This window comes from Erpetoichthys calabaricus, chromosome 12, assembly GCF_900747795.2.
Source record: "Erpetoichthys calabaricus chromosome 12, fErpCal1.3, whole genome shotgun sequence".
Taxonomy (NCBI): domain Eukaryota; kingdom Metazoa; phylum Chordata; class Cladistia; order Polypteriformes; family Polypteridae; genus Erpetoichthys; species Erpetoichthys calabaricus.
This window is the reverse complement of record NC_041405.2, coordinates 16253821-16274809: the sequence shown is the minus strand read 5'-3', so window position 1 is coordinate 16274809 and position 20989 is coordinate 16253821. Positions and strand designations below refer to the sequence as shown.

The window sequence follows — 20989 nt, the reverse complement described above, 5'->3', positions numbered from 1 at the left end:
CCAATCACAACTCTGTTGAAATTTTGTAACCTGGTGGTGGAATATGCAGTGTAATGTAATTAATATAACTTCCTAACTCTCTGGGGTCAAAGCAGTAAGCTGACATGAGGAATGGAAATGTCCCGCCCCCATGCATTGCGGTTCGAAGCAATGAGCAGACATGCATAGTACTGAGATTGCATCCTGATGGGGTGCCGAAGCCTCAGACATGCTGAGTACTGAGATCGTGACGGGACACCGAAGCCTCTGACATGCGCACTAGGTTAACTGAGGCTTCGAAGCCTCGAGCAGATTCGAAGCCTCAGACATGCGTAGTACTACTGAGATTGCGTCATGACGGGCTTCGAACGGGGATTTGAAGCCTCAGACATGCGTAGTACTACTGAGATTGCGTCATGACGGGCTTCAAACAGGGATTTGAAGCCTCAGACATGCGTAGTACTGAGCTCATGACGTGCCGCCGAAGTCTCAGACATGCGCACTGGGTTAACTGAGGCTTCGAAGCGTCGAGCAGATTCGAAGCCTCGGACATGCGCACTGGGTTAACTGAGGCTTCAAAGCGTCGAGCAGATTCGAAGCCTCGGACATGCGCACTGGGTTAACTGAGGCTTCGAAGCGTCGAGCAGATTCGAAGCCTCGGACATGCGCACTGGGTTAACTGAGGCTTCGAAGCGTCGAGCAGATTCGAAGCCTCAGACATGCGCACTGGGGTAACTGAGGCTTCGAAGCCTCGAGCAGATTTGAAGCCTCAGACATGCGTAGTACTACTGAGATTGCGTCATGACTGGCTTCGAACGGGGATTTGAAGCCTCAGACATGCGTAGTACTACTGAGATTGCGTCATGACGGGCTTCAAACGGGGAGTTGAAGCCTCAGACATGCGTAGTACTGAGCTCATGACGGAGCTCTGAAGCCTCAGACATGCGTAGTACAGAGATTGGATCATGATAGGGCTTCGAGGTCTCGAGACATGGTTACTGAATCTTTGTGAAGCCTCAGCACACTCAAAGGCATTGACCTCTATATTTTGAGAGTCTATCTGACACTTAACTCTCTAGTTATATTTTGTAATTCGTATTGACATTACACAATTCAGGTAGTTGCTGAGAAGTAATTATTGTTCTTGTGGTTTGCTGTGATTTCCTTTGTCTGATACATAGTATCAAAGATATATTGTCATATATCAACTTTATATATATATAAAGATTAGGTAAATCGTACAACCTTTTTATGGAACGCTTAATTTTGTTCAAAACCGTACGTCATATAGTATACATCTATAAATATAATTTTTTTGTCTTCATTAGGAGAATACAACAATGATACTCTCGTGTCAATTAAACCAATTTAACGTGCATATGTCAAACAACATATTTCCACATCCGCCGCAGTAAGAACAGTAGTAGTAGTTCAGTTGTGCGAAGCTCGTTGATTATCCTGATTAGGTGGCTCAATGGTATCGCAACTGTCTCTCGGTAAAAACACCAGCGGTTCGCGTCGTCGATCCTCCACTTGTTAAAGGTTTTTTTCAATTCCTCCATTTAACAATATTTTCAGCTCGGACGGATAGCGAGCGAATCGAGCTGTCGAGGGAAGATTGGGCCGCCATAGACGGGCAGGGGGCACACGTCCCTAATTATATTGTGTATGTAAAGAGTTTCACTGTAAAACGTAATAAGCTTCATATTTGTGTGTTTGGAGACCCTGGTGTCGTACTGAATTTGTATTGTAGAAAAACAAACTACTGTGCAGCATGCCTAAATGTGTCTTTTCGTTTCTGATCGCTATACGGCACTACCAATTTAAGACAATTCGCTCTAAACAGTTTCAGCCAATCAGCGTCTTCTAAACATGCAGAATGACAGTGTGAACCTTTATTGTAGCGGCGCAGCATCTTCGTTTCAGTCAGTCATTGTCCTGTTAGACTATTTACTGTTAAGTGCTGCTTGAGGTAGCGTTTATAGTACAACAGGTAGCCTACGTAGTTCTTAAATTGGTATTGAAATGCACACACAAGTCTCCTAAATTATTTATTGAAATGCCTACATTTACAGTGTCCGTTTTAGGAAATCGTAGTTTTTACTTGTTCCCGTTATTAGGAATTACAATTTCTCAGTGTCATATATTATTCGTTACTACTCGCGAGTCCCGCATCATTGAGATTCTGATTTATATTCGGTATAAGCAATTTTTTAAAAGGAGCGTTCATTGAACTGACTATAGCAGACTTGTCATCTTAAAATGACTTTATTGATTTGATGTTGACAATCATAAGGTCAAAAACCAAGGAGGCGATGAGTTTGCACGGACTGTGCTGTTTCTTTTTTTTTGTGACATCGCATCAGTAGAGAGTGCATGATGTTAACAATGCATTCTGTCCTAAATGGCAGCGCATACGCTTTTTTATATTTCCTAAAGGCCAATGTGTCTCAGTTTGCTCATTAATATATTTTGACAGTGTATTTTAGTGAGAATGATTATAAACATATTACCCACGTTCATTTCCCATGTAGATATGTAACGTTTGGTGAGAATAAATAAAAAGTAACAACACATATAATAGTTATGTTGCATTGTTTATGATTAAGAAAATTCATAGTTTATGTGAAATGTTCTACTTATACAGTCGATTTATTCCACTTCTGAAGGTGTACATTGTCGGTATTCTCCATTGCAATTGCCCCAGAGTGTAAGGTGTGCCAGTGCAACTGAAGGGTGGCAGACGAGCTTACGTAATGGGTGACAAGGCACATCCTCACCCTGATGCCGAGGCTCTTGTCATGAATATTCCCATCTTGTGCTTTTTCTCGTTCCTGCCAGTTTACTATTATTATTGGACACGTATGTAGAGGGAATGTGTGTCTTATTTTATGTCTATGAAAGGAAGGACGGTAAAGCCTTGAATGAAACTGAGTGTTGATGCTTTGGGTGACACGACAGGTGAGGAGCAGGGAACGTTAAATGTGACAGTGACTGCGGGGGATTGTGGGACTTGAAGATGGTTTAAGAATACAGAAACGACAAAAGCTTAGTCTTTCAATATTTTTATTTACATCAATGACTTACTCCGTTGTGCTGCAGTTCGGAAGATTACTTATTTACCCCCCCGGCGCAGCCTTTGATAAGATGCATTCAGAAGGAAAGGATGTTACTGACAAAGTCAGGTGCTTTTTTGAAAGTTTGGCTCCAGATGTGCTTATCCAGCTGCTCCTTCTTGTCAGTACTTGAGTGATCTTTATGTTCTCCTCTGGATGAATTCGCAAAGTTTCTTTACAACGTTTTTGTCTCATTAACGCAGAACTCCCGAAACTTTCCTAAAATTGCAGAAGACAGTTGTGATTAGTTATGCAGCACACGCTTTTACACACATTGCTTTTTGGAAATCAGTAATACAAATCAGCTACAGATCTGGGAATCACTGAATAGTAAAAACGTTTAATGATAGTGTCTTGCGCATATACTGGTGTAATGACCACGTCGGCTTTAGTGAAGCGTTTCTTAGCCTCTCTGATATGATCGACATGGCGTAGAGTAGATTCTGGATTGTTATAATACGTGCTACCTTACGCAAAATATGCTCATTAATTTGTTACAGATTCTAGGTGGACACGATTCCACACCAAGGAAAAAGGTGCCCCATGTAAATCGTTCATAATGTCTTCAAAATATATTTGTTAACTTTCAGACAAGTACTACTTAACTGTTTTATACAAAATCCTTATTTCAACATATGCGAGCCTAAATTAGGATTTGATCTCGGGTTAGCGAACCTTATCGCTGTAGCAAGAACAACTGCTTTTACGCTTTGAGCCAAAACACTTTAACAGACTAGTGAATTACCAAATCGACTGCTGACTGCGCAGATATCAATGACGTCATTACGCAAGCGTGACTCAAAATCACGTGACGGGCGCATTTGAAGCAAGCCTCGAAGCGACGCTTCGATCTCCAGTGCTTCGAAAGCTCGACACAGTGTCGAAACCTGAGTATCGAGCGGCCCATCACTAGTAGTAGCGACGGAAGCGAAAATCAGGATCGATTTATGGAGAGCGAGCGACAATGTAACAGCTATCAGAAGAAGCTTATTTATTTATTTTTTAAATACGTATGTGGTAACAGGCATAGTTGAGTTTTCATTTGCATATTTTAAATACATAAACGCATGTGTTGAACACGGAGTCGTTGTATATAGCGACAGGAGAAGATAAATCTTACTGCCGAAAAAGGGCTGCTTGCCCCGCACTGGGCACCAATAGTGGAGAAAGGAAGAGCCGAGAAGAACAGACTGGTCACTTGGGGCTCCGAGCAGATCGGCGGACCGAGGTAAGCTCTGTGAGTAAGCAACATCTTAAAAGAGCTGAGAGGACGGTTTTAACTTTAAATTCGGAACTCTTTCTATATTCTCTTTAACTGTGTGCACGATTGTGACTGTTGTACTTTAAAAAAATTAAACGTAGATTACACATACTGCAATCAAGTGAAGGAATAATTGAACTGGAAGAGCTGTGCATTTTATGTATACAGTCATATGAAACGTTTGGGAACCCTTCTCAGCCTGCATAATAATTGACTCTCAACAAAAAAGATAACAGTGGTATGTCTTTCATTTCCTAGGAACATCCGAGTACTGCAGTGTTTTCCGAACAAAGGTTTTTAGTGAAGCAGTATTTAGTTGTATGAAATTAAATCAAATGTGAAAAACTGGTTGTGCACATATATGGGTCCCCTTGTCAGTTTGATGATTTGAGTGCTTGTCACTGCTCAATGCTGATTACTTGCAACACCAAATTGGTTGGATGAGCTCATTAAGCCTTGAACTTCATAGACAGGTGTGTCCAATCATGAGATATAAAGGTATTTAAGGTGGTCAATTGCAAGTTGTGCTTCCTTCCCTTTGACTCTCCACTGATGAGTGACAGCATGGGATCCTCAAAGCAACTCTCAAAAGATCTGAAAACAAAGATTGTTCAGTCTCCTGATTTAGGGGAAGGCTACAACAAGCTATCTCAGAGGATTAAACTGTCAGTTTCAACTGTAAGGAATGGAATCAGGAAATGGAAGGCTACAGGCACAGTTACTGTTAAACCCAGCAGGTCTGGCAGGCCAAGAAAAATACAGGAGGGGCATATGAGCAGGATTGTGAGAATGGTTACAGACAACCCACAGATCACCTCCAAAGACCTGCAAGAACATCTTGCTGCAGATGGTGTATCTGTACATCGTTCTACAATTCAGCGCAATTTGCACAAAGAACATCTGTATGGCAGGGTGATGAGAAAGAAGCCCTTTCTGCGCTCACACCACAAACAGAGTCTCTTGTTGTATGCCAATGCTCATTTAGACAAGCCAGACTCATTCTGGAACAAAGTGCTTTTTACTGATGAGACAAAAATTGAGTTATTTGGTCAGAACAAAAAACGATTTGCATGGTGGAAGAAGAACACTGCATTTCAAGTAAAACACCTACCTACTGTCAAATTTAGTGGTGGTTCCATCATGCTGTGGGGCTGTGTGGCTAGTTCAGGGACTAGGGCCCTTGTTAAAGTCGAGGGTCGGATGAATTCAACTCAATATCAACATATTCTTCAGGGTAATGTTCAAGCATCAGTCACAAAGTTGAAGTTACGCAGGGGTTGGATATTCCAACAAGACAATGACCCAAAACACAGTTCGAAATCTACAAAGGCATTCATGCGGAGGGAGAAGTACATTGTTATGGAATGGCCGTCACAGTCCCCTGACTTGAATATCATCAAAAATCTATGGGATGATTTGAAGCAGGCTGTCCATGCTCAGCAGCCATCAAATTGAACTGAACTGGAGAGATTTTGTATGGAAGAATAGTCAAAAATACCTCCATCCAGAATCCAGACACTCATCACAGGCTATAGGAGGACAGCATCTAGAGGCAGTTAGATTAGCAAAAGGAGGCTCAACTAAGTATTGATGTCATATCTCTGTTGGGCTGCCCACATTTATGCACCTGTCTAATTTTGTTATGATGCATATTGCATATTTTCTGTTAATCCAATAAACTTAATGTCACTGCTGAAATACTACTGTTTCCATAAGGCATGTCGTATATTAAAAGGATTTTGCAACTTTTAAAGCTCAGCCAATGAGAAACAAAAATCCAAAAAATTAAGAGGGGTTCCCAAACTTTCTCATGTGACTCTGTGTGTGTGTGTGTGTATGTGTATATATATATATATATATATATATATATATATATATATATATATATATATATATATGAGAGAGAGAGAGAGAGATACAAAACAATGAAAGGCAGCATGGTGTAGTGCAATGGTCCTCAGTCACAGTCCTGTAGGGCCACAATAGCTGCAGGTTTTTGTTCTAATCTGGTTGCTTAATTAGAAAGCAATTCTTGCCAATAATTTAATTTCATGGCTTGTAAGTGCTTTAACTCTGCCATGTCAGGTCATTCTCATATCCTAGATTTTCTTCCCCTTTCTAAGGATATCATCCAAATGATTGTCCAAATGAAGGTGAAAATGGAGGAGTAATTCTCAGTCCTTAATTTTTTTTCTCTTCGCTTTCCTTTTAAGTATTTAATTAAACCCAATAGTTCCTGATAAATACAGATATAAATGGTAACAAGCTAAATGGAGAAATGCTGGTTTCTTTAGTCATTTGCATGTTATTGCTAATAAGGAGCAATTAAAAACCAAGAATACAGGTATTTAAGACTAAAATAAGCAGTAAGGGTTCAAAATCTTAACGAGTGAGAAAACCAAAGTGATGCAGAAGTGTTACTTGAGCAATAATTGGGTTGGAGCAAAAACCTGCAGCCACTGCGGCCCTCCAGAACTGTGATTGAGGACCCCTGGTGTAGTGGTTATGGCTTTGAAATTTAGGCTCCAAATCCAGCGGTTGTGGGTTCAAACCTTGCTGCTGACCCTGTGTGTCCGTGACCAAGTCACTTGACCTGCCTGTGGCCCAACTGGGGAACAATAAAGACATGGAACTAATTGTTTCTTAAATGTTGTCAGTCAATAAAGGAGTCAGCCTAATAATAGGGAAAAGCACAGAAAAAGATCAAATTAATAACAATGGATGCAAACTAGTATCAAACGTTAGCCCTGAATTAGAATAAGGAACAATGGCATAGAAATATAAATTCCTACATGGAAATAATGGGGAAAATACTGTAATATTTATTATGTCCAGCAAAATTTAAAAAAAAATTATTCTACCATATTTTTTTAAGACACCATAATTTTAATGTAGTATTTCTGGCACTTAGTATGATAATCATGAAAATCCTCCGCTGCCACAACTATTTCATTTTTGACCCCTTTTCAGCCCCGGCTCGCAAGTTCAGTCCTATGGATGTCTTACTGGACTGTTGTCTTGATTAATCAAGCAATTGTCTCACAACTTCTTTGTTTTGGTGTCGATCAAGACATGATAAAACTGAGCGTGTTCATTTTTTATTGATATTTGGAAATAATTGAACTTTTTTTTTTAACCATGTTTTTTTTAAAATTTCCATCATCACCAGTCTTTACTTTGTTTTTTCCATATATGCCACTTTTTAAGCTATTGTGTCAAAAGGTGGCAAAAATACCTTCATCAATGCTGTGTTATTGTGGGAATGATCCTAGAATACAATACATTATAGATCCCACTCGCACATTGATATGCTCAAGCAGAAGGCCAAATCTGAGTTGCCAGGTCAACTGTCCCGCACATCTGGGGCAGAAGGAGGAAAACCCACACAGAGAGTTAAGGGATATCCTTTATGCCATAGTGACGGCATGGTGGTGAAGTGGTAGTGTTTCTGCCTTACAACAATAGATAGATAGATATAATCCCAAGGTGAAATTCACGTACTCCAGCAGCAGCATACTGATACAAAAACAATATTAAATTAAAGAGTAATAAAAATGAAGGTAAAAACAGACAATAACTTTGAATAATGTTAACGTTTACCCCCCCCCCACCCCCCCCCCACCCCGTACACCCCTGGCGGGCGGAATTGAAGAGTCTCATAGTGTGGGGAAGGAACGATCTCCTCAGTCTGTCAGTGGAGCAGGATGGTGACAGCAGTCTGTTGCTGAAGCTGCTCCTCTGTCTGGAGATGACACTGTTTAGTGGATACAGTGGATTCTCCATGATTGACAGGAGTCTGCTCAGTGCCAATCGCTCTGCCACGGATGTCAAACTGTCCAGCTCCATGCCTACAATAGAGCCTGCCTTCCTCACCAATTTGTCCAGGTGTGAGGCGTCCTTCTTCTTTATGCTGCCTCCCCAGCACACCACCGCGTAGAAGAGGGCGCTCACCACAACCGTCTGATAGAACATCTGCAGCATCTTATTGCAGATGTTGCAGGACACCTCTCCTCTAAGGAAGTATAGCCGGCTCTGTCCTCTCTTGCACAGAGCATCAGTATTGGCAGTCCAGTCCACTTTATCATCCAGGTGCACTCCCAGGTATTTATAGGTCTGCACCCTCTGCACATTGTTAATGTTTAATATTTAATTAAAACAATGGTTAATGTTCTCGGTTGTCACTGTGTAGAGTTTGCATGTTCTCCCTGTGTCTGCGTGGGTTTCCTCCAGGATCTCCAGTTCACTCCCACAGTCCAAAGACATGCAGGTTAGATAGATGGATTAGTGATGCTGAATCAACCATAGTGTATGTGTGACTTTGTCATGCCTGCCTTGTACCCTGTGCTAGCTGGGATAGGCTCCAGCTTCCCCATGATAAAACTGGTTTGGAGAATTAATGAATGAATGAATGATATGAGCCATTGTACCTTCTCTACTATTGAGAAATGATTTTAAATATTGTTAATAGTTAAAAAAATAACTTCCACAGTAATGAAAAAATTGTAGAAATGGCAGTCTGTTGTGTTAAGGATATGAGTACGTGATTATTTACATAACACTTGATTCACACCTTAATAACCAAAGCTCAAATTTAAAGGAGTTATTGTCTCTTTTTTTCCCACCCCAGTGTAGGAACGCTGATTGAGCCTGACTTATATATATAATATAAAAAAGAAAACAGGAAGACATTTTGAGCCTTCAAGCACCTTACATCATTGATTTTTCTGGAGATGGAGGAGATTATTCTTAGCAGAATTTATGTCCAGTCCGAGTAAAATAAACTGCAAAATGGACAATTTCTTGCCAGTAGAAGGTGACCTGGAACAAGAACAATCTGTAAATTCAATGCAAAAAGTCAACAGTCTAGCGTCACTCTGTATCAAAGCGGAACCTGTCTCTGAGGGATCTGAACACGTAAAAGAAGAGCTTCATCTGAAGTGTGCGCAAATTAAAGAAGAGCTCTGTGAGGTTGAACTGTCGTCTGATAAACTTTGGAATCCAGGTGAGCGTTTCCCTTCTCCTGCACCTGTTAAGAGTGAGCAGTCAGAAGACCTCTTTCCAACGTGTCAGATAGTTCACAAAGAGGAAGAGAGTGTTTTCCCCGAGGGAACAACAACTTTTCAACTGACTGATAATAATTTTCAAACTGTTGTTTGGTGCACTGAATGCGGGAAGGGCTTCAATTGGGTAAGTAGCTTGAGAGACCACCAGAGAATTCACACTGGGGAGAAGCCGTATGACTGTAGTGAATGTGGGAAGAAGTTCAGTACATCCAGTAGCTTAAAAATCCATCGTAGACTCCACACTGGGGAGAGGCCTTACAGCTGCACTGAATGTGGTAAGAGCTTCATCGCATCCAACTACTTAAAATCGCACCAGAGAATACACACTGGAGAAAAACCCTACAACTGTGTCGAATGTGGGAAGAACTTCAGTGCCTCCTCTCAACTAAAATCACACCAGATGACTCACACAGGGGTGAAGCCTTACGTTTGTACCGAATGTGGAAAAAGCTTCTCTCGGTTAAACATACTTAAGAAACACCAGATCAGTCATGCCGGAGACCATTTATACACATGCGGTGAGTGTGGGAAAAGGTGTATTACATCAAAAGAATTAGAATCACACCGGAGGATTCACACAGGAGAGAAGCCATACATCTGTGAAGAATGTGGGAAAAGCTTTCACTTCATATTGAACTTAAAGCAGCACCAGAAAATTCACAGCAGCAAGAAGCCATACAGCTGTGCCGACTGCGACAAGAGATTTTTGTTCCCTCGAGAATTAAGAACACACCAGAGAATTCACACCGGAGAGAGACCATATAGCTGCGTGGAATGCGGGAAGACCTTTAGACTGTACATTTGCTTGAAAAGACACCAGCAGATTCACACCGGAGAGCGGCCGTACACTTGTCCCGAGTGTGGGAAAAACTTCAAACATTTATTTAGCCTGAAAGGCCACCAGAGAATTCACACAGGGGAGAAGCCTTACAGCTGTGGTGAATGTGGGCGAAATTTCCGTCTGCTAGGAAATCTTCGGTCACACCAGAGAATTCACACCGGAGAGCGGCCGTACATTTGTCTCGAGTGTGGAAAAAACTTCAAACATTTATTGAGCCTGAAAGGCCACCAGATGATTCATGCCAGAAATAAACAGTGCACTAGTGGAAAGACAAATCAGCGGGGAAAAACTATATAGTGTACCATGTGGGGAAAAAAAAAGCATGGAGTTGTAGTTGGATATATTTCACAGGTTTGGTGACTACATCATTACACATTTTTTTTTTTTGTGATTTCCCACCAATCTGATAGGGGGGCATTGTAGGGATTATGAAGAATTTTCTGTGCTACCCATGAGTTCCCACCAATCTAATTGTTGGGTTTATAAAGAATTATTTGTGAAACCCATCTAAAATGGGTTAAAACCTAAGTAATCAATATAGACCTCCGTGTATTCAGCGGTAACATTTGCAGTGCATGTACTAATGAAATGCAATTCATTTCAACAGATGGCACATCACAAACATTAGCACTGCTTTTACAAATCTCATACCAAAGACTATATAAGAGAGAGAAAGCAAACAGATAATATGGACGGACAGACACCGACATGTGCACACACACTTCTCCTATTATTAAGTTGGATGAATGGTACAAACCTCATGGACTGCCTGACTTATCTTACCATGTGCATGTACTTAGTTTACTCACTGACATTTTCTAATCAGTAACCGAGATTTAAATACTGCTGAAATCAATCCTAAAAAGAAGTCAAACACTTAATTAGTTATGCCTGCAAACATACAAGAATTAAGAATCCAGAGCCCAGAGAAGAATGAAACCATAGAAACATTCTAAACTGGGAGCTCAATGATAAAGTGTGTCTAGATAGATAGATAGAGTGCTGAGTGGGACTGTGTTAAATAAACGTGTGTTTTTATAAAGATGTGGTCTCAGTCTGGTGGTGCCCGGGCTTATCTCACACTGTATCTCACTGTTCATGTCCTTCATTTAAGTGACTTTTATGTAACTGTTGTACATGCACCTGGTTCAACTGTCCATACCACTCACTGACATACAGTAGATAGATAGATAGATAGCAAAAGCAATACGAGATTAGGGTTTTGAAATGTCAGCTCAGATAAGGAAGTATTCTAATGGGTCCCTTTTATCCAGTTATATCATAATCAAAGGTCATAGCCTCTGAGGACACATCCCTAGTATCCAGTGTTTTAGGCCTAGCAACAGGAAACCAAAAAGAGCAGTGAACATGAGTTTATAAAATGACAGATTAAACCATCCAAAAATATTTTTAGAATAAAAATGCAAAGAAATAGAGAAACGTTGATACTAGAAATATATCTGGCGACCCAAAAACACTTAAAACCAAATGTAACAATACTCACATTGATACAGGAACTCTTATAAAATTAGTTAAAAGGAACAAATAACAAAAACAGGGAACTGGCAAAGCAAATATACATATCCCAAAAATATAACAAAACCCCCAAAATTATACAGTAACCCCATAACTTGTATTAAAGGGCAAAATAATCTTTTATATGTCAAAGATTTGTTTTGCACAAAATAGAAAATACAAAGAAAAGCTCAAAAGAGCGACGAGTGGCACAAAGGAGTTGTCAAAAAGGCAATCCTAAGCAAACAAGTCCTATAACATAATCCAAAAACAGAATCTGTAAACGAGTACAATAAACCAAGAAATCTAGAAAATCCAATACAGAAATTTGAATAGTCATAGACACGCCTATAAACAAATGATCTCCTGTTCCTGAGCCTTCTCCGCTCACTTGTATAGCCAGTGGGAGGGCTCAAGAGCAGTGACATCCAATACTATCCACTTGGAGAGCCACAGCACCATACGTCACCGCAGTTTCAGACCCGCAGTTGTAGACCCGCAGTTGTAGACCCGGAAGTGACGTTTCAGGACTGACTTCATAACATTACTTTCGGAAGGTTTCGGCCGGTCTCGGCAAGTAAGTCTTCTCCAAGTCAGAACTGACGTCACCGCAGTTTGAGGACGGAGAATCGGAAGATAACTTTTGGAAGGTTTCGGCATGTTTCGGCAAAGCCCGGAAAGTAATGTCGGGTCAAGGACCCGTTCAGAAATTAAAAGATAAAACTGAGAAGGAAAAACAGTACAACAAACTAAATAATACACATCCTTGTGAAGTTCGGAGGGTTTCTGCCATCACCTCGTGTCATACATCAAACTAAACAATACGGATCGTTTCTGTGAAATACACTATTAACATTTACGTTGTGTTCGGGTGTGTAGGAACCATTTAACATATCGACAAAATTAAAATCGTTAAGATTTGTGTTACTTGAAAATAGTTTTTCGTTTACATTCATGAAACAAAATATACAATATAATTACAATGTTTGCACCACGTTAGATTTTAGTAAAACATTAATAATAAAAGTGATTACATTTTTTAAAATGTACTATGCATACGTGCAATATTGTTCTAAACCAATTTAGAATAAACATTTTAGCCAATCTAATATTTTTAAACGTGAAGAAAACGGCAATACATGTTATACAGTACACTGAAATATGCTATATATTAATTGCCTTACATAGAACTGCTCTAGTTTTTGTCACTTATTATTATAAGCCACCAATAAAATACTATTAATAACCCTCATTTATTTATATAGCACCCTTCCTATGCCAAAAATTCAGAAAGAAAATCAAGACCTATATAACATTGGCTACAAATATTTCTACTAAATAAAGATAAATACAGGATATACAAAACATTCAAATAGAATAAAAGACAATAATCCAGACTAAAATACATCATATAATAATACTACAACAAATTTTTGAACAAATAACATAATTTGTGATAATGCAAACCCTGAGTCCCTGGACAGATAGAGGGGGTAAACTGAAAGAAGGGGCAGAATGTCAGGTCTGTTTAATGTCTTCTTAATCAAATGAGTTAAAAACAAATGAATGGAGTCAGCTGATGTCATTAATTTTGGGAGGTCATACCACAGTCAGGGCACTATATACAGGTGAAGATCCTGCTGTCACCCACAGAGTGCAGGTTAGTGGGGGGCACAGAATCGGAGGACCTTAGTGGGCAGGTCAGTAACAGAATTTGATATTCAATCCTGTAAGACATAGGGAGCAGTGAAGGTGCAGCAGGATAATAATAATAATTCATTACATTTATATAGCGCTTTTCCCAGTATGGCTGGGATGTGCTCCCTGTCGGTGGTCTGTGTCAGGACTCTTGCAGTTGAGTTTTGAATCAGCTGCAGCTGTGATATACGATTAGAAGTGTCACCTGCCAGCAGTTACTTACAATAATCAATGCTGGATGTGATAACAGCAGGGACAAGATACTCACCATTAGAAAAGGACAGGAATGAGCAAACATAAGAAAGGTGACACAGGTGGAAGTTTAATATGGCTTACATGGGTGAAATAAGAAAAGGAGGAATCAAAGTGACACCGAGATTCTTTGCAGTAAAAGAATGTCTGATGAGATCATCACCCAGAATGGTTGAAGAGGAGCTTGTTTTCTTAAGTTGCACTTTAGTGCCGCTTTGCAGGAGTTCAGTTATGTTGCAATTTCATTTTAAAGAGTTTTGCTCTGTTCAGGTTTTAATTTTACTTTAATTTCACTAAGGCAAGTTGTGAGCTGAGAAAGCTGTGATGAAGTGTCACTTTTAACACCGAAATAGATCTAAGCATCATCTGCATTAAAACGATAACCCAGTCCAAAGCTACGAATAACTTGCTCAAGGTGAAGCACAGAGATACAGAAGAGCAGAGGATGTCATTTCATTAACAAAGGGAAGTCAGATGGAGGAACTGCTGTGAGAAATTAAGGCGTGAGGGTTACCCTGGACATGACATAAGCTGCATGGCCACAACGCCATATGCAATAACTTTTACACAAACTGGGACAGGGGCTCCTCAAGATGAAGGTAACAATGCTTAGCACAATAAGGAAAAATAAGCCAGAGCTCCCATCTCAACTGCTCAACTACAGAATAGGCCAGTGAAGACCTTCATGTTTGTCTAAACAAATGACACATCCTTGGTGCACAATGTGACCTGCACAGGGATAGGAGATTCCATGGCCAGAAATGATAATGGACTATAATGCTACAAAAAGAGGAGTGGAGAATTTAGACAAAACATTACACTGGATGCTGGCCACAGGCAATTTTTTCAACATATTGAACATCTCCTAAAAAATACTTTTGTCATCTGGACAATCTTGAACCGAGACTGGAACAGGGAGAAGGAGACAGAGCCATCTTGGAGGAGCAGGGTAAACCATTGGTGACACCTCACATGCTACTGGGACGACATGTGCCAAAGACCCCAGCATGTACAGCCATTGTGTTGATTCAACAGTCCAATCCACAGAGGAACCAATGACGGCACCTGTAGTGTGTATGCATAGTGAGTGTGTTTGTGTGTCTCACTGAGTGAACTGTACAGTTATTACAGTATTGTGTAGAAAATGAAAATATTAAGTTCTGCTTGATAAACACACAGAATGTGATCTGAGAGTAAAGAGTAAACAAGTTATTTACATTGATTGTTAAAATAAAGTGACCTTCTGATTTAAAAAAAAAAGTCCCTCAATAGTACATATGTAGAAAAAATTGAATCATAAATTGAGATTCAACACAATTATCTTTCATGCTTCTCAAAGAGAAATTAAAATACAATGTTTGTAAACTACTGTATTTGTGAAGGACTGAAGTGTGAGGCTATGTAAAACTATCATTGAGTGTACTTCAGTAATGTGTGTAGTGACTTATAAAACCACAATATTACATTATTGCACAGCAGCATCTTCATAATGTCCAAGACCTCAAATCTTTCACTGCTGTACAAAATTATGTTCTGTCCTCCAAGGAAACCCTCAAAAAAAAAAAACACTACATTATTATTTCCAAAAGGAGACATTTTTACTAATTTTCGTGTTTGTTCTGTGATGAAATATTTTTAAAAATTATTTTAAAAGAACCTTTAGATAGCACTAAGTGGGCTTTAAAAATACTAACATAAGTAAGAAGAACTAATATCAATATTTCAAAATGAGCAGCAGACCCAAAAAAAGACTTGCAGTTAAACTGTTTATTTTCAAAAACTATCCACCATCAAAGGAAAACAGAAAAATCAAAGTATTATAAACTGAAATCAATAGAGTATTAATGCACAATAAAATACAAGTAACAATCAATGTAGCAACAGACAATAATTATACTGATTCATTAAATATGCAGTTTACGTTAAGTTTCATTTTATCCCGACATTCCTGAGTGAAAAGTTCCATATCATCCCTAAACTGAAAAATAAATACAAAGGGTTCTTTTGCCAAAATTAAATCTTCAGTTTCGACTGCATCAATGATGTCCTGGAGAGCTCGGCTTTGGTCCTCCTCCTCCATCTCCAGAAAATGGGGCTCAGACACGGCACCTCTGAACAACCGTCTATGTTGGCGCAACCATTTTACTGCAGTGTGGAGGTCCTTTTTTATTAGTGGTTCCTTTAGATAAAAGACCACAAAGAGAATTAAACAAAACATGTATTTCTACATGCCCATTTAAATAATATTAGATATTAACTGTATACCTCCTCACCTTTAGTGAACGCCTTTGTCCTGTACGAAATATTCACACGTTAGCCACAGAGAAAGAGATAACTTCCAACAGCTAAATTCTCCAATAGAATAAAGCACCAGCACCTCCTGATCAAGGGTAAATCACACTGCCATGCAGAGGGAAAAAAACAAAGAATATTAAAACCAGTAACAGATATTAACAAATAATCAGAGACATAAGTGCAAGCTTACAGCTGTGAAGTCAAATGGCGCATTCAAGACAAGGTGTAGAGCATACTGTGGAGCACACAGAAGAATTATTTCAAATTAATATTTAATCTATTTGCATACAGTACAGTGCACACTCTACTTACTGCAATTTATTTATAGTGGTTCTAAAGTATTCCCAACCTAAAAAATAAGTTTCTTTGATTTTCTCACCATCAACATGAATACTCCACAATCCACTCACCCAACCAACTGCTGTGGAAGATTCCGAAATTGAAATGGATTCATATCACCTACTGCAAGTTACAAAACAATGACCATTACTTGTAGTCCTCTCAATGACATCCCTATAAACTAACCTTGTTTTTAATTAGTATCCATGTGCCTGAAGATATTCGTTTTGTCTTGTTACTGTAACAAAAACAAATAAGTCTTTCACATACAAATGTAAATATCCAATATGTGCTGATAATTAGGTAGAGTAAGAAAATCTTGATGTAAGCAGAATACAAGCACAACTTCTTAAAGTAGGCATGTGTTGTTTATCAGTATTAGTGTGACTGCATTTTGCATGTGAATAACTTCAATATTTACAATACACACTTGAATTAATTAAAAAAAATTTGCAATGCTTAGAAACTTAAAACGTAATTAATATCAACCTCATTGTTTTAAATATTACATGTACACATAAATTGGTGATCAAAATTAGAGAACATTTATGAACACTTATTTTTTTCAAATATTGTTAATCTTAACTATGCAAAATGATACAGGTGATCACCAGTACCTAATAATTCAATACGAAATTTGCAGAAAGAAAATAAAAAGAAAGCAAAACAGGGGTGATATATACTGTGCATATTTCCTGGCTCTTGTAAGCTCTTCAGCCACTGTATTTTGAATTAAATTAAGTCTGTTATCAGCCACAAAGCCTTACGGTGATCAATGTAGAAGTAATAAAAGCACAGATAAGTTATTTAGCATCATGGAATGCTAACATAATCTAAGTTTTGCAATATTTCTTAAGTAAAATGAAGGCTACTCTAGATACATATTTAGTATGTGTATCAAATGAAAGATCATAATTTTCACTGTAGATATACCCAAGTTTAGAATTAGTGTATCTTGAGTGATAGAGGCAGCTTTCGAACCAATGACTAGCACTTCTGTTTTGTTAGATTTCAACAAATGAAAATTTCAAGGAATCTACTTTCTACTAGGTAAACCTGTATTTTAGAACACTGAGATGGTTCATGTAGTTGATCAGATGAATATCATGGTCTATAGTATCAAATGTGGCACTTACTGTAGATGCTATACTATGGGCCTAAAAATGCAACCATGGTCAGTGGATTGCAAATCATTGAATACTTTGACTAATGCAGTACCTGGGTAAAAATGTTACAAGAGATTACTTTTATTTGCAAAAATATAGAGAACCGCTTACCTACACCTTTCTCTAAATTTTAGAAATACAAATAAGATTAGAAAATTGGTCTATAATTTGATAGATCACAGTTAAAAAGATTTTTTTTTACCTTAAGAAGAGGTTATTAGCCAGTATAAATAATGTAGATACATATCCAAGATTTAAAAACTAATTTATAATACTTAAATGTGGCTTACCAGAGAGAAAGTAAAAGATCTTTCACAAATGTAGTAAAAAAATGAAGGAAGATTTAGACTTGTTAACTAATGCACCAAATTCTGAACATTCAATTTGGGCAAAGGGTTTTAATTTCACAGCTTTCTTAAAAACAACATCATTTGACACTACTTCACTGGCTAAATAAGAAAACATAATTTATTCTAAAGTGGTGTAGAATTTTGAAGCTTATCCCTAGATTACTTTCTCATTTAAAGACTTAATGTTCACTTCTTAACCGAACAGGAATATGTTTATTGTTTCATTTTCATTTAAAAAAGTCGCGCCCACCCCCCAAAAAAGAAAAGAATTAAAAGTTAAATAAACACTACGTTAACATTCGTTAGGAAATGAATGAATGGATGGATGGATGGATGGCTGGATGAATACAATTTATAAAATATATAACACACAATAAAACGGAACTTAAAAGATCTTAATTTAAGTTAAATATCGTCTTAAAATACTGGGAATTTTCCGTTCATCAAGAACATAGACTGAACTTTGGGCAAAATGCATTTTTATCGTATTTTGCTGACAATGCAACATTAAGTGTCGATTTCCCCAGTTTTTATGAGGCAAACCACTGTAACCAGTGTTGCAGTCATTAACAATTAACTCGCCTGCCAAAGATTACATACATGTAAACGTAACGTTAACTTTTTAAACTGTTTTGAAAAACGTTTTGCAAAATGTACAGTTTTATAATTATAGTTAAGAATAACAGGAATAATAATAATAATAACAACAGTACCGTGCTGTTTTCTGTCATATTTTGTTTGTGCTCGAAAATGCTGCGCTCGTGCTAAAAACCAAGACTTGTGTTCGATAAATGGAGGTGTTGTTTTCGGCTTGCCTAGAAATGGTAACGTCACTTCCGGGTCTAAAACTGCGGGTCTACAACTGCGGGTCTGAAACTGCGGTGACGTATGGTGCTGTGGCTCTGCAAGTGGATAGTATTGGTTGTTTTCGGCTTGCCTAGAAATGGTAACGTCACTTCCGGGTCTAAAACTGCGGGTCTACAACTGCGGGTCTGAAACTGCGGTGACGTATGGTGCTGTGGCTCTGCAAGTGGATGCTTCTCGTGACATCAGGGTGGCCCTGCCTCCTATAGCTCCACCCTCAAAAGACAAGGAGCAGAAGAACATTTAAAGAGACAGAATATTATTATACACATGATAGAAAATACTCAAAAATATGCAAAATAATAACTTTAAAACAACTAACATAACAATTGAATATATCATACAGTAACTCCCTATCAAACATCTTTAATATGTGGTTTGTGTTTTCAATCGTTTTTTAACCCAAGAATTGTGTTTTTATGGTTAGTTTTTAATTTTGGCTTACTCTTATAAAGTTTAATATTTCATTTATTTTATTTAGAAATCAACCTAGACCTTAGCATATTGGGTTTTAAAATTTGAAGTGCACAATCTATTGGAATGCATGCTGTAATAAGATGCATTGTATTTTCATTCCATCAGATGATGCATCACAAATGTTAGCACTGCTTTTACGAATTCCATATCAAAAGGCATATAACAGAGACATAGTAAGGGGATTGGCACACAAATACACATCCACACACATCAACACTTGAACGTTTGTAAAAGTTCCGTAACTCAAGCATTTTAAGAATAACAGTGAATTCACAAGGGAATGATGCCATTGTATAACAAAGTTATGGTCCAGGATGTGGCTGGATGACAACTGGTGGGCTTGAGACAGCCATCAGTTAAGACAGATTAACTCTGGGTACATGTAGTGGTGGCATGGCATGTCATTCCACAAACACACATTTAATGTCTCTTCTTCCCTATGCCAGATTGTGTGAAAGTGATTATTTCCACCCATGGCAGATACACCAAATAATGATTACTGTACTGTGCATTTAGTCTGTGTGTCCGAGCTGTACTTATAATAATGTATGCCATATATCATAAGTAGTCTGCCATATAAATATCATTTTGATAGCTCTTTTATTTCTTATTGTTGCAATTTTGATAGCCAACAAAGCATAAATAGTTATATTTCTATTATCCTCCTCTCTATTATTAAATGGTATTATTCTGTTTCTTTATCATGAAGGTGCCTCCTTCACCGTAATACAAGTCTAACAGCCAGAAACTCCACAAACATGAGAAAGGTAAGGAAAATGAAGCTGGAGTCTTACAGAATTATGAATTACTGGCACTGTAGTTGTGCCATGCACTTCTGATGAAAGTCTGAATTCTTAAATTGTTTTAGCGAGCCTGGAGCACACAGATAGGGTTACCACTTTTAATACAAAAAAATAAGGGACGCATACTGCAGCGGGGGCCACATCCCTTGGGGGCCAAGACCTCAGTGATCACAGGCCCAATGGCATGCCAGTGGTGGTAAATCGCAACTTAAAATATGTTTTCAGGAAAGTATGAACACTTGGACATTAAAATAAACTGTCTTTTATTGAAATGCAGTCAGTCTTTCTCTTTTACAACTCAACAGACTTCTCTAATGATAATCGTAGCTGAACACATAGGCATAGCTGACAATAATTAACATAGGCCGAAATAGGTCAAACAAAGTGTGACAGTAACCACAAAAACAGGCTTTGGATGACCTTGTGATATGTGAACCACATTTTAATAACTGTTTAAATTTACAGATTCACAACTTATTCACTCTAAGTTAAATATTTTATATTCAGAAATACAATTGGAAAAATATAGAAAGTGCACAAAACTGCAAAGGAACCTTTCTTGAACACCAGTAGACCAGAACTATAAGTGTGCGTACTGGAGCATGTCAGGTCTACTTTCTTTTGTAAGTGTACTTCTTGTCACTCCGTGCAGCACTGAGTAGCTGTTTGTCTTTTAAACAGCTAGAGTAAAACTCTGAACAGGACTGTTTAAAGTTGAGGGTGATCAAGAGCTCACTCCTAATGAGCTCCACAGAGCACCTGTTCCTGCTCTCACTCCATTTATTGGTCATTATGGAAAAGATTCTTTCCACATAGCCAGTTGATGCTGGGATGCTCAAGATGTGGCTGATTATGTACAGCATGTTAGGCAGGTCAGGTATTTGAAAGCGAGCCACCCACCTGGCAGCCACATCTTTGGACTTCCATTCATCCTCTGCATCATCTTTGAGCCTCTTCAGAATGGTATTTG

General features: G+C 38.5%; 1 protein-coding gene and 1 long non-coding RNA gene across 2 annotated transcripts in view; one reads left to right on the top strand and one right to left on the bottom strand.

Moving 5' to 3' along the window:
* The first annotated feature begins 3899 nt into the window (after positions 1-3899).
* LOC114662302 (oocyte zinc finger protein XlCOF6-like) overlaps positions 3900-20989 on the top strand; it is a 34256-nt gene continuing 17166 nt past the window's right edge. Inside the window, exons 1-2 of the mRNA XM_051934482.1 lie at positions 3900-4323; positions 8984-10483. Of these exons, the coding sequence (XP_051790442.1) occupies positions 9115-10483 (1369 nt within the window). The 5' untranslated portion in view covers positions 3900-4323; positions 8984-9114. The remainder of the gene's footprint in view (positions 4324-8983; positions 10484-20989) is intronic.
* LOC114663037 (uncharacterized) lies at positions 16039-18916 on the bottom strand. The gene is made up of 3 exons (XR_007936361.1): positions 18589-18916; positions 16546-16597; positions 16039-16125 (listed from the first exon to the last, which is right to left on the bottom strand). It is a non-coding gene; the product is annotated as an uncharacterized LOC114663037 (long non-coding RNA).